This window comes from Strix aluco, chromosome 22 (genome assembly GCF_031877795.1).
Source record: "Strix aluco isolate bStrAlu1 chromosome 22, bStrAlu1.hap1, whole genome shotgun sequence".
In the NCBI taxonomy this organism is placed as follows: Eukaryota; Metazoa; Chordata; class Aves; order Strigiformes; family Strigidae; genus Strix; species Strix aluco.
The window spans coordinates 7,430,437-7,443,937 of NC_133952.1; the positions used below are offsets into that span (position 1 = coordinate 7,430,437).

Sequence of the window (13,501 nt, forward strand, 5' to 3'; positions counted from 1 at the left end):
CAGCAGCACCTCCTGCAGCCCTGGGGGCCTGATACGGAAGAGAGCCGCATCCGTTTTGCTCAGAGCACTGATCTGAAAGTTGACTTAGCGAAAAGCATTTGAAACTAGTTTAGAATGACAATTGGCATTTGCATTTATCGCTGGTGGGATTTTTGCGCTGTGGAGTGACCTCGTTTACAAAAACAGCAGGGTAGAAGCCCATAAATCTCAAAAGGACTTGTTCTTATGAAGACATGTGAAATGTTCCTTAAATGTCAAATAATAGAGGAGCCTGTCAAAACGGTGTTGAAGGAAGGCAAAAACTTGCATGCACAGTGCAGGGAGGGGAGGGAGCTGCGGGTACGCTGAGAAATCACTCATGCATCACCCTGATGGTAAACGTACTGACAAATGTTTTTTTTGTCTGTTCTTGGGAGCAGGAGAAGAATAAGGTGGCAGCTCAGGAACTGGCTACTATGCTGCTGTCCATGCCAGCTCCTTCCAGCGTCCAGCAGCAAACCAAGAGCCTCTTGGCTAGCTTGCACACCAGCCGCTCGGCGTACCATAACCACAAGGTAACACACTGCAAGGATTTCGTGTCCTCTGTAACTTGCTGGTTTATGGCTGAGGTGCAACACGCCCCTAGAAAGCCCTTTGTTCATGCAGCGTAAATGCTGGCTAATTTTCCTTTAGCTCTTCCTGCCTGCCTCGCTGGCTTTTGTGTTTCACCACAACTTCACTACTTAAAATGCTTTTTGAAGATTTTGGTGGGAAATGCTGTCTGTTAATCTAGAGAAATCAGGATCTCGAAGCACACGAAGTTTGTTTGCAAACTGTGTCCATAGCTCTGGTTTCCGTTTCCACAGGCATCTGGCTTGGGGTGATAGGGAAGCACTGGGGTAAGCAGTGGTTAGCCAGTGTGCTGACATCGCTGCGGTAACGGCACGGATGCCTGCAGATAGCCTTTGCTAACAACTTGAATGATTATGTTTATACACTGGTCTTTCCATCTGTGTTTAAGCCTGAGGGGAAGCAAATGTGAAAATCAATTCTCGAGTCAGATTTCTTTTGTTACAGGGTGACTTTTTAATATTAGTTGTCCTTCTAGATGACTCTGGTCAAGAGTTAAAACAGCGAGTGCTGGCTTTCCCCTGGATCTGTCCTGCAGTTGTACTTCACTAGCTTTGTTGTGCTGCTGTCTGTTGTTTTTTCTTTGCCTATATTATCTTTCACTTTACAGGATCAGGCATTGCTAAGTAAAGCCATTCAGTATTTGAGTTCCTCAACCAAAGAAGGAAAAGACCTTGATCCCGAAGTATTTCAGAGGCTGGTCATCACTGCTCGATCCATTGCTATCATGAGACCCAACAATCTGGTCCACTATACAGAATCAAAGCTGCCACAGTTGGAAACAGGTAGAGAAGTCTGTAATTTTTCTTCAGCTTTCTGTTGTGATAATTGAAGGTGTCTCAGGGTATCTGGGTCGGTGTGACAGGGACTGTATTTGACACATTTGTTACGTATGCGATAGTCCTTGCAATGAGGATGTCGGAGCCTCTAACAAAAGCTGTTTCAAATAAACTTGGTTGTTACCCTGCTTGTTAATGCTTTCCCCTGCACATATCTGACAACTGTTTTTCATTCTGTACAGAGAGTGAAGAAGGGCAAGAGGCCCAGAAACACACTGAAGGAGATGGCTGCATGTTTATTACCCAGCTGGTTAACCACTTCTGGAGGCTACATGCATCGAAACCCAAAAACGCCTTCCTTGCCCCTGCCTGCCTGCCAGGTGTGCTGCCTCTTCATTTGCCTGTGTATTTTGAACGATCCTATTTTAAGCTTGTAAACAGAGAAAATTACTTGTTCCAAACTAGGCTTAAGATGCTAATAATGCAACACATGCTTTCTATGGTATATCTGCAAATTCTGCTCTAATGCTTTTGTTCAGAAGTAGGTGTATTGTGCTAGTAAAAAGGGACTGGTGATTGATTTATTCACTGTTGACTACATGGATGGTGTTAGAGGATATTCAGTGGTGCTGGTATGTGGTGTGCACGGTATTCCATTAGGCAGACAAGACTGGTGTGTAAACTCATTTTGGATTGAAACGTCAATATATTTGTGGTGCTAACATTGTGTCGTGAAGTCTACAAACAAAAGATGCTTCCTGCAGCATCTCTACATGCGGAAATGGAAGGATGGTTGATTACAGTCCTACTTCTATTCCTCCTTAGGTCTCACTCACATTGAAGCTACAGTCAATGCTTTGGTGGATATTATCCACGGATACTGCACGTGTGAACTGGATTGCATCCATACAGCATCCAAGATCTACATGCAGATGTTACTTTGCCCGGTATGTGATCTTACTCTGCTCTGCTTCAGCCTATAACACTGCGCCAGGGGAGGTTTAGATTGGATATTAGAAAAAAATCTCTTCACTGAAAGGGTTATCAAGCATTGGAACAGGCTGCCCAGGGAAGGGGTTGAGTCCCTGGAGGCATTTAAAAGCTGTGTTGATGTGGCACTTGGGGACGTGGTTTAGTGGGACTTGGCAGTGTTAGATTAACTGTTGGACTCGATGATCTTAAAGGTGTTTTCCAAGCTAAATAATTCTTTGATTCAGTAATATGAAGAGAATTAAATGCAGGTAGAATGATAATACAGAGTACAGATACAAAATAGAGGCTTGCAGCCAAAAACATACAGCCAGAAGTGAATGAAGGGGAAACTTCTCTGTCCTTATGTTTTAGTAATGTTTGTCATGTGCTGCGTGTGGAACGATAAGTATTGCTTTATGGCTGCTGGGGGAAACAGGGCGTTTAGAAGTTAGGCAGTGACACGCGTCTTACGTGAATCGTGACCAACAGAAAATCCTAAGTGTATTTTCAGCTATCTTTCTAAATAGTATGAATAAGCACTTAAAGCTTAAGAAGTTTAATGATTAACTATTAACCCTCTAGGATCCTGCAGTGAGCTTTTCTTGCAAACAAGCTTTGATCAGAGTGCTGAGGCCAAGGAACAAGCGGAGACACGTCACCTTGCCATCCTCCCCTCGGAGCAATACTCCTATGGGTATGCAAGATCCGTTCATCCTTGCTGTTAAATGAGCATTACCTACTTTATTTGTCAGAAAAGACAAAAGAAAGTAGTCTTATAAATTGGCACTAAAAAAGACTAAAACCAGTCTTTCTCCTTTCTTTTGCTTGCTCTTGCCCCCTAAAACTTTTTTTTTTTAAAATATTCACCTCTGATATTCTGGGATTCAAAGAGGAGATCTCTCTGAGATACTTCTCTTTCAGTGATAGGGCAATCTGATCATTTTATCTAGGGGGTAGTAAACCAGACTCTCTTAGTATTTCTGTGCATATTGTCAAGTCCTTATAAATCAGTCGTAAAGACGTGCGCAGACCAAAATTAGAGTATCAGATCTCCATCCAAGAGATACTTTTTTAGCATTGATGTGAATTGTAGTTGTCATGGAATCCATTAGTGATTGGGGGTGAACTGAGAATAGCTTAGGGTTTTTTCTAGCATTGATTACCTTGTTGGTGATGATGTAAGGAAAGAGTGCATTTGGGAATCAATGCTTTGTAACTCAGGAGATAAGGATGATGATGATGACGATGATGCAGAAGACAAGCTGCAGAGTTCTGGGATAGCAAACGGTGAGCATATCCGACAAGAAAGCCAGGAGCAAAGTGAAGTTGATCATGGGGACTTCGAGATGGTGGTAAGTCCATAGTGCTTCTCTTTGGAGCCTTTTAAGTATGTTAGGTACTTGAGTTTCATTTACTTATGATGAATCGGTTTGTAGTGCTCCAGTAGCTTGTGGTGGTTTGGTGACAGCTCCCACTGTTTCCTCTTCATAGTCTGAATCTATGGTTCTGGAGACTTCTGAAAATGTGAATAATGGGAACCCTTCTCCCCTGGAGGCTCTTCTGGCCGGAGCAGAGGGATTCCCTCCTATGCTGGATATTCCTCCAGATGCAGATGATGAAACAATGGTGGAATTAGCTATTGCCCTGAGTCTGCAACAGGATCAGCAAGGTAAGATGTAGGCATTCTTGGCAGTCAAAAAGGTAAACAGAAGAGGAGGAAACTGGGAAGGAAACAAAACAGAAGCTGTTGATGTCACCACCAACAAAGCAAAAATAATAGAACTATGAAATGTACAGAGAAGGCCAGAGTTAGCATAATTATTTGATGGAAAGATACTCATGATTTGTTTTCTTCTTGCAGGGAGCAGCAGTAGTGCACTTGGACTTCAGAGCTTAGGACTGTCTGGCCAAGCACCCAGCTCTTCTTCTCTTGATGCTGGAACGCTCTCAGATACAACAGCATCAGGTAACTGTTCACTGCGAGGAATCAAACTTCTTTGATTTTGTCCTTAAAATTTGTTTGTAAATACGGTTTTGAAGAACTAATTATTACTATTGGCTTCATCTATTTTTGATAGTATGTTTATGGGCTTTTCCTGCTTTGATGGACTTTCATTGCAGGCTTCTGAGGAATTTATTTCCTCTCCTTAAAATAATGCAGACAAAATAAACCGCATACTGCATTTCCTTTGCATTTATAAACAACATTGTTCTTCAAGTAACTTGCATGATTATCTATCTGATGAGAAGGTTTCCTTCTCAGGGTATCTCCCCTCCACTGCTTTTAGCAGGCTTAAATGTACTGATGGACTCTTCTAAGTTCCCTTTTGATTTGTAGTTGAAAATTGACTCAAGAAACAAAGACAAATATTCGTGGCTTTTCTTTCATAGCATGTGTGTCTTTTGAAGTTATATCAAGGCAGTGTTTTTACTTGTAACAGCTCTCTTTATTCTCTTAGCTCCAGCGTCTGATGATGAAGGCAGCACAGCTGCAACAGATGGCTCAACTCTCCGGACCTCACCTGCAGACCACGGCGGGAGCGTGGGCTCTGAGAGCGGTGGCAGCGCGGTGGACTCCGTAGCTGGTGAGCACAGTGGTGAGTATCTCTTGCTGCACCGGTGTCTGTACATCTGTTTTCTACTGTAACAGGACTTTACCAGAGTGAGAGGGCATGGGTAGTCCCTGGCAAAGAAGAAATCTCAGTTGCAGGTAGATGATGCTGTGTATCGCTTCATGGTTACTGCCAAAGTGCTGTACAGACTGAGTATTTGCTCGCTTTTTGTAGTTCTCTAGAAGTATGGAATCTGCAGTAGGTTTTGCTGGCCTGTAGTAATAGAATGCAGTAGCCTAGAGCAAGACTGAAGGAATTAGCTATACTGCTGGATAAGTTTGGATGGGGTAGAATTAATCTCTCTCTTTTTTGCTTGGGACTGATACCCCGGTAAAATAATCACACTAAAAAATTATGTCCATGCTGCCCATCCATGCCTTTTCTGACTGGGTTTAAATTACTGCTGTGGAACCAATTCAATTTGGGCCACAAAGATGAGGCTGGCAAGCAAAAGAATGCTGGGGTGTTAAGTTGCATCTGTGGAAATGACTCTTGTAGCTTTATGAAGATAACCAAAGACACCGTCTCCTTAGAACCGTAATTCCAAAGTATAGTTCAGCTGTGTCGGTTGCTGTGAAGCAGGCAAGATGCATGTTCAATTGTGCTGACACGGTGTTTCCCTTTTTTTATTTCCCTTTTTCAGTGTCTGGCCGTAGTAGTGCCTATGGGGACACGACAGCTGAGGGCCACCCTGCTGGACCAGGCAGTGTCAGCTCGAGCACGGGTGCCATCAGCACTACCACTGGCCAACAAGAGGGAGATGGCTCGGAAGGGGAAGGGGAGGCAGAGGGAGACGTCCACACCAGCAACAGGCAAGGGGCTTTGTTTTTCTCTTCAGGAATAGCACACCTGGTCTGCAGTGTCATTGTTTATAGAGGATTGGACTATAGGTGCTGAAATCCATGGAGTATCATTTGTGACTCTGGATAGTAAAACTCGAAAGTCAGAAGCATAGAACAGAGCAAACTGCTGTTGCAAAATGCCTTCCTCTGTGCATTCATGTGTTGCACATACCTAACGTGTGTCCCACAAAACTGCTGCCTGTGTGAAGTGATGAAATAATCCTGCATGAGTGTAGTAAACAGAGGAATCGCTAAAATCTACAGCTTGGGAGCTTGTGAAATTCAGTGTGAGGAAGAAGTATGTGCAAGAGTGCACAGTTTTTCATTCTGTGGGAACGGATGCTCAGTATTTCTACAGTGCGGTTTGGAACTGGTTTGTAGTATCTGTTTCTAGACAGTTAGATTCTGCAGGTGGTCCCAGTGTAGTTCTGAAGTGAATAACTACGTCCGTTGTCGGAGTTGCTCTGCATCTCTGACGTTGCTTGACTGAAGTGTGAGGGAGGCCACTCCTGTCTGCGTGGATTTGATGGCCTTAGGATTTCCTCATGCTCTGAACTTCCGTGGTAAATTGCAGTGCTCTGTTGGTGATCCTGCTGCGTCTGATATTTCTTGTGATGTGTCTGAAGTGCTTTGTGTCTGATTCCTGGCTTCTGACTTCCCAGGCTGCACATGGTCCGACTGATGTTGCTGGAGAGGCTGCTGCAAAACTTACCTCAGCTGAGGAACGTTGGAGGAGTCCGGGCCATTCCTTACATGCAGGTAAGTGAGGAGGACTCAGGAGTTAAGCCCTAATCAAACAGTTAATCACTGCTACTACTGCTGGATTTCTATTGGTACATGCTTTTCCCTTTCTCTTTCTTTATACTGCATGTTCATATTAGGCTGTGGTGGTGCAGGCAGAATTTGGGAAAGAACATAGATTAATCCAGATAAAACATGCCATGTTTTGTGAAAGATAATCTGTATTTATCTTGAAAAAATGGAACCTGCCTTCTGTTAATTCTCTGACTTCTATTCCCAGGTTATTCTGATGCTCACAACAGACCTAGATGGAGATGATGAGAAAGATAAGGGAGCTTTAGATAACCTTCTGTCCCAACTGATTGCAGAACTGTGCATGGACAAAAAGGTAAACTGTAGTATGCACACACACTCCCGATTTGCTCCTTCTGGATGGGGTTTCTTTCCCTGGAGGAATTAGATGCATGGGAGTCATAGAAACACGCTGCTGTATGGATGTGTTCAGGCAGTTTATTTCTCTTGGCTCACTTCACATAAAGTAGAAAATGACATGAGTGTAACTCTCACTGTTTTCTGGTTCAGGCATCCACAAGTAAGCATGAAAGTTTGTTTCACCTGAATTCAACTCTTAGAACAGACACGATCAGTAATGCATAATTGACATATATAGATTTTCATTTGTGTAATACTGTTCTCTGGCATCCAGGCCACTGTCTACCCTTATATTGAGGAATTTGTGCTGCTTTTTTAGTATTACTGCTTGAGCTTAAATTAGAAATGCTTCATGAGGATCAGAGCACTGAAATGTAGGTGCTCAGGACATTGTGCTCAACTCTGTAAGTAAGCAAGCAAGCTCTCTCCTTGCAGGATGTGTCCAAGAAAAACGAACGCTCTCCTGTGAATGAAGTGCACTTGGTGGTAATGAGGCTGCTTAGTGTGTTCATGTCCAGAACTAAGTCAGGATCCAAGTCTTCCATTTGTGAGGTACATTCTTCAAATTGCTTTGTCAGGGGGATGATGTGGCTGGGGGGCTTTTCAGACCATCTTTGATGAACAAAGCTGCTAACTGAAATAGCTGGTCTAAAACTGAAAAACAGTTAACAGTGCTTTGGAAAAATTTGAGGAGTCTGGAACGCTACTTGAATCTTGTGAAAAAAGATCTTTGCTGAAACTCAGAATGGAGGAAACCGACATGTAAAGACAACTGGATTCACTTGTTTTGTGCACGGTTTCTGACTGAGCTAAGGGCAGCACATTAATGATGTTATTTAAAACGATCTAGCGGATTTTTTCCTTGCATCTGAGGGTGCTGAAGGGGTTAAAGAGGATTTGTAATGTGATTATTGGAAAGCAATATGCTGCTGTGTCAACGTAAAAGTCGCTAAGAGGATTCCTTAGATATTTGTTGCTAAAAGGTACAGTAATAAGGCATAAAAAGCAGTATGTGTGGTGGGAAGGAGATTAATAAAAAAGCATAGAGGTTAAAAAATTTAGTCTGAACTGCATCAAATTTTAATGAGCTTATGAGCTGTGGGGTTTGTTTGGATTTACAGGGCTGCTTTAATAGTTTTATTTACAGTAGCTTTTTCTCCAGCCTTTGTTATTCACTTGAGCTTCCCACAGAAATCAAAGCTCATCGTCTTGCAGAATGCAGGTGGAGCAATACCTGGGTGGAGCAGAGCCTCTGAGCGGCATCTGCAACAGGGACTCTTTCTCTACCAGAATTCACGCCCAGCTGGCCAAATCCCAGATAAACAAATAGAAATCCCAACTTTAAAAAAAAAAGGGGGGGGGGAGGGGAGGGGGAAGAAGGAAAAAAAAGCCCTAGTCGTCTAATCCATAGCAGAGTGGCCTCTGGCACATGTGTCGAGGGGAGATTAGACTTAAGAGGAGATTTTATTTGTTTTCCTTTACTAAGCGCTTGTTCAAAAGAGTCTCTGTAAATATTTGAGTTGCTTTTCATAATAAACACAAAAACCCAAAAACCCCAACCTCAAAGAAACCCCAAACTTAAAAGCTGCCTGTAAAGTTTCATAAAAACCTGCTCTCTTAGCCATACTGTCAGCAACTGCTGCCTGATTCTCACAGCTTCCTCTGCTCTTCTGACACAGTGGTTCTCAGGTGCTTTAGTAATCCATCTCCTCTTGGTTTCAGTCTTCCTCCCTCATCTCTAGTGCCACTGCTGCTGCGTTGTTGAGCTCTGGTGCTGTTGACTACTGTCTACATGTGCTGAAGTCTTTGCTGGAGTACTGGAAAAGCCAGCAGAATGATGAGGAGCCTGTAGCCACCAGCCAGCTCCTGAAACCTCACACTACTTCTTCTCCACCTGACATGAGCCCTTTTTTCCTCCGCCAGTATGTGAAGGTGAGTCCTACCCTATGCTGTTAGCTTTAAGTGACCTGCAGTAAAAGGCTGCTGCACAGAAGCAAGTAAAGATCCTTGCAGAACTGGTTTTCCCTTAGTAGTGCAATTAAAATCTGTTCCCTTAGCACGTAGTTACAACTAGGATTGCTCCGAGTTCTCTGAGCAGCGCAGCTCGCTGTATCCATCGATGCACTCCTGAACCAGGCAGTTCTGTGAAGCTGCTGTCACTGTTTCTGGTTGAAGTGTTAATCTTCCTGAAGGGAAGCTGCTCCATCGCGTGACTCCTTTTGCTTGGCAGGCAGAATTTCTGAACCACCACTACTTACTGTGGCAAGGGAGCCTAGCAGTTGAGGGGGATTTCCACACTAAATTCTAAACTTGTGTGACCACCATGGTGCCTTTATGATAAGATGCTGCTGGGGCAGATATGTGTACAGGTGCAGTGAAAAAAGCCTAGTTAAATGTTAAGAATGTCTCCTGAGTTGAAAGCTCATATGTTAAAATGCCTGATTACTGCAGACTAGCTTGCTGCATCCTAACAGTTGCCATCTAGTTCAAGTCCTTATGCAGGTTTGTTGTCTTGTTTTTTATTTATCAGCTGGGAGATTTTCTTCTGGCTGCAAAGGTGCAGAAAAGCTTTGTTTTTAGAAAAACAGCGAATGCACCTTGTAGTTTGTCATGACACCCCACTGGGAGTGTTCTGTGCCAGAGCCTCATTGATCGCTCTTGCTTTCAGGGTCATGCTGCAGATGTTTTCGAGGCCTACACGCAGCTCCTGACAGAGATGGTACTGCGCCTGCCCTACCAGATCAAGAAGATTGCAGACACAAACTCCCGCATCCCACCTCCCATCTTTGATCACTCCTGGTTCTACTTTCTGTCTGAGGTGAGAACATGATACACCTATGGATTTTAACAAAACAATTCCAGTAACGTTACCTTTCATGGGAGAGATGAGCTTTTGCATAGCTGATCTCAGATCCATCTCTGATTTTTAATGCCCCTTGGAAGAAGTTGAACTGTTGGCTTTGTTTTATTCCTGTTGAACAAGGAATCTATAGGAAAGAATATGTGAAAAATAAGATTGCCATTATTTCCTGTAACTCAGTGTTTGCTGCCAGAAAACTCGAATAGAAAACCTTCTCTGAGATGGTACAGTGTAACATCACGCTCATCTGTTGGTACTGAACTTACTCCTTGAAAAAGAAATCAGTAAGATATTTGGTGTATAACTTTTTAGATCCTTTGGTTGTATAGCTTCCTACTTGAGATAACAAATTATCTTATGTTTGCACAAGTGTGGGCTAGGATTTCTTCGTTAGGCTTGACTAGCTTTTTGTTTGAGGTCACAGATGACAAAGAATGGTTTTCAGAAGCTGTTTCACAGTTGCACAGCTCAGGATGCTGTGGTGTTGCTGTGCAGTGTTCCTTTTGCCTGTGACTGACTTTTACGGGTAACTTTACCTTAAAGCTGACAGATTCAGGAACGCATCTTCCATATCTTTTCCTTATTGTAAGAAAACACATCGTATTTCTGTTGGCGCAGGTTGCCTGCTGGTGAGTTCACAGTGCTGATATTGTAGGCTTTTTTTTGTCTAGTACCTGATGATCCAGCAGACTCCGTTCGTGCGCCGCCAAGTCCGCAAGCTTTTGCTGTTTATCTGTGGATCGAAGGATAAATACCGCCAGCTCAGAGACCTTCACACGCTGGACTCTCATGTTCGTGGAATCAAAAAGCTCCTGGAAGAGCAAGGCATTTTCCTTCGGGCCAGTGTGGTCACAGCAAGTTCAGGCTCTGCCCTGCAGTATGATACGTTGATCAGCTTGGTAAGGAAGAGTGTGCTGCTGCGCTAGGAAGAAGTGTATGTTGCATTTATGTAAGATGTCAGTAACAGAAATACTGACATGGTGTTTAATCCTGTCCCATTGTGCCTTTCAGATGGAACATTTAAAGGCTTGTGCAGAGATTGCCACACAGCGAACAGTAAACTGGCAGAAGTTCTGCATTAAAGATGACTGTGAGTTCTTTCTCTGGGAGTATTTGAGGGAGCAGAGGGGATGTGTTACATGGTTTGAATCAAGACTTCTCAGATGGGGAAGCTCAGCAGAGAAGAAGGGGGGATGCAGCTGAGAGTTTTGAGTTGGACTGAACTGTTTCTAGTACTAATTATCAGAGTGCTCTAATTGCATCTGTTCCTTAGCTGAAGAATGCAGTATGGTGTAACAGATAATTTACAAGAATAGGAGAGCCCTGTTCTCTCGCTTGTGCTGCCGTTGTTCCAGTGTGTTATTTGGGATGAAACACTTCACCTTGGTGTACCCAAATGTTACGCTTCTGTAGTGTACAGTGAACAGTACAGGAGGGTTCTGTGAGTTTGTGGGGATGGTCCTTGTCATGTTCAAAGGAGTTTTTTGTTTTAGGTTGGAGTTATTTTGCTTGCTTTTTTTTTTTTTTTAATTCAGGCTTCAAAGATTTTCTTCTTTTCTCTGCAGCAGTTCTCTATTTCCTCCTTCAAGTCAGCTTCCTGGTAGATGAAGGAGTGTCACCAGTTCTCCTGCAGCTGCTGTCTTGTGCTCTGTGTGGCAGTAAAGTGCTATCTGTGGCTTCATCCTCCGGATCATCAAGCACCTCTTCCACCTCTGCTCCTGCAGCATCGGGCTCTGGGCAGCCAGCAACACAGAGCAAATCCTCCACTAAAAAGAGCAAGAAAGAAGAAAAGGAAAAGGAACGAGAGGGTGAACTGCAGCTGTGCCCTGTTCTATCGTGGTTTTAGGGATGAAGTCTGCTCCTCTCAGCCTTTCTTGTTCTATTTAGAGAGAACTGCTTGCTTCTCATTGTGATAAATCCCACTGTTGTGAAGGGGTCATGGGTCGTGGCAAGGGCACTTGCAGACCACAGCAGCAATTAGGAGAGAAGAGCAGTTTTACCATATGTAGATTGGGGACAGGCAAAGATGAAGCAGTATGCCTTAAGTGTTGGGGCTGAAAGTAAGTGCTGAGTATATCCCAAACCCACTGTGAGTATTTATTAACTTGAGTGGCCTTTAAGTTGTCAAATGGAAGTTACCTAGTCTAGTGATGAAGTAGCTTCCACCTAACTTGCCTATCCTGGGTTGTTGGAGGTTGAAATGCTCCTGGGGATTAAAACAAGTACAGGAGATGCACACCCAGTTAGCTCTGCTCTTCAGTGATTATGTTCAGACTTGTTTCCTCTGTCTGACTCCTAAGCTATGTTGGAGCCAGGGCTGCTGCTTAATGGATACCCAAAGTCCTGGGAAAGTAATTAAGCTTTCCTATAAAAGTCATGGGCATAAATTCTCTCTTGGCTTTTCTTCAAGGAACCATTTTGCCTTTCTCTATCAGATGATTCTCTGTGAATCTTTTCACTGCCCCATGTTGATCCTTTTCTTTTTATCAGGACGTGTAGCACATTTCTCATGTCCTCACTGGCAAGTTTTCCAGCAGTTTTCTTCTGCGTTAGTCAGGAATACTAGGTTATATTTTTGGAAGAAGGAAGGAACGTTAAACTTGCCTGTAACACAGTAATTTGTCCCCATTATCCTCACTCTATGATCTATTAAATAGGGAGCTAGCCTGCCTGTGAGGTATTCCATTCATCTGCTTTCTTAACGCTGTCTTTCTTGTGCCATCCCTAGGCGACAGTTCGGGCAGTCAGGAAGATCAGCTGTGTACAGCTCTGGTGAACCAGCTGAACAAGTTTGCTGACAAGGAGACCCTCATTCAGTTCCTGCGCTGCTTCTTGCTGGAGTCCAACTCCTCCTCCGTGAGATGGCAGGCCCACTGCCTCGCGCTCCACATCTACAGGTGAGCTGGGAGGGACCCTCTGAGCCGGCTCCTCTTGGCCAGTCTCAGCTCAGTTACGGAGAGCTCTGTCCTTGTGTAAGCGTTAATGCTCCAGCCTCTGTCCCGAGGGGTGCTGATGATTGCATCCCCTTGAGTGGCTCTCACTATTTTGCAGTTCTTGGGGCTGGAGATAGAAGTTGTGACTGACTTGTTACTGATCAGCTTGAGTTATCATCTGCAAGAAGCATTTTATTTCTGTCTGCAGAATCTGGCTCCTGACATCTACAGGAGTAGGTGTTTGCGGGCAAGTGAATTTCCAAGGCTCATACAGTTAAAAAGTTGGGGGTTATGTAGAGAAAGGCACACTTCAGGGTGCTGAACTCCTTCAGAACTCTATTCAGTTGTTGCAAGACAGCTGCTTTCGTTTCGGAGAGTGCTAGAAAACAGCTGGTGCCAAGCAGCGATGAGATTTAACTGTCAACTCTGATGTATTGCAAGATCATGGTTTCCAAGTCTGGTGAACTGTAGCACATATTTTCCTTTCAAATAAGATTTTGTGCCATGCAGTCGGTGCATCTATCTTCACAGGCCTAATTGATATGCAATCCATTCAACAGGAACTCTAACAAGTCTCAGCAGGAATTACTGTTGGATCTCATGTGGTCAATCTGGCCAGAACTTCCAGCCTATGGAAGAAAGGCTGCCCAGTTTGTAGATCTCCTGGGATACTTCTCTCTGAAAACACAGCAGACTGAGAAAAAGGTACCATGTCATTCTG

General features: G+C 43.8%; 1 protein-coding gene across 5 annotated transcripts in view; it reads left to right on the plus strand.

Annotated features, from left to right (window-relative positions):
- The window catches only part of UBR4 (ubiquitin protein ligase E3 component n-recognin 4), a 78,134-nt gene that overhangs the window by 34,706 nt on the left and 29,927 nt on the right, over positions 1–13,501 (plus strand). For 2 of the 5 annotated variants that reach the window (XM_074847930.1, XM_074847933.1), the window contains 20 exons: positions 420–554; positions 1,220–1,394; positions 1,631–1,768; positions 2,214–2,335; positions 2,943–3,054; positions 3,582–3,712; positions 3,852–4,029; positions 4,222–4,326; positions 4,802–4,957; positions 5,616–5,784; positions 6,477–6,573; positions 6,836–6,943; positions 7,423–7,539; positions 8,710–8,919; positions 9,656–9,805; positions 10,519–10,746; positions 10,859–10,937; positions 11,413–11,655; positions 12,576–12,744; positions 13,341–13,485. In XM_074847930.1, coding sequence (XP_074704031.1) covers positions 420–554; positions 1,220–1,394; positions 1,631–1,768; positions 2,214–2,335; positions 2,943–3,054; positions 3,582–3,712; positions 3,852–4,029; positions 4,222–4,326; positions 4,802–4,957; positions 5,616–5,784; positions 6,477–6,573; positions 6,836–6,943; positions 7,423–7,539; positions 8,710–8,919; positions 9,656–9,805; positions 10,519–10,746; positions 10,859–10,937; positions 11,413–11,655; positions 12,576–12,744; positions 13,341–13,485 — 2,967 coding nt within the window. The remainder of the gene's footprint in view (positions 1–419; positions 555–1,219; positions 1,395–1,630; positions 1,769–2,213; positions 2,336–2,942; positions 3,055–3,581; positions 3,713–3,851; positions 4,030–4,221; positions 4,327–4,801; positions 4,958–5,615; positions 5,785–6,476; positions 6,574–6,835; positions 6,944–7,422; positions 7,540–8,709; positions 8,920–9,655; positions 9,806–10,518; positions 10,747–10,858; positions 10,938–11,412; positions 11,656–12,575; positions 12,745–13,340; positions 13,486–13,501) is intronic. The other 3 variants (XM_074847931.1, XM_074847934.1, XM_074847932.1) reach the window with 2 other exon arrangements.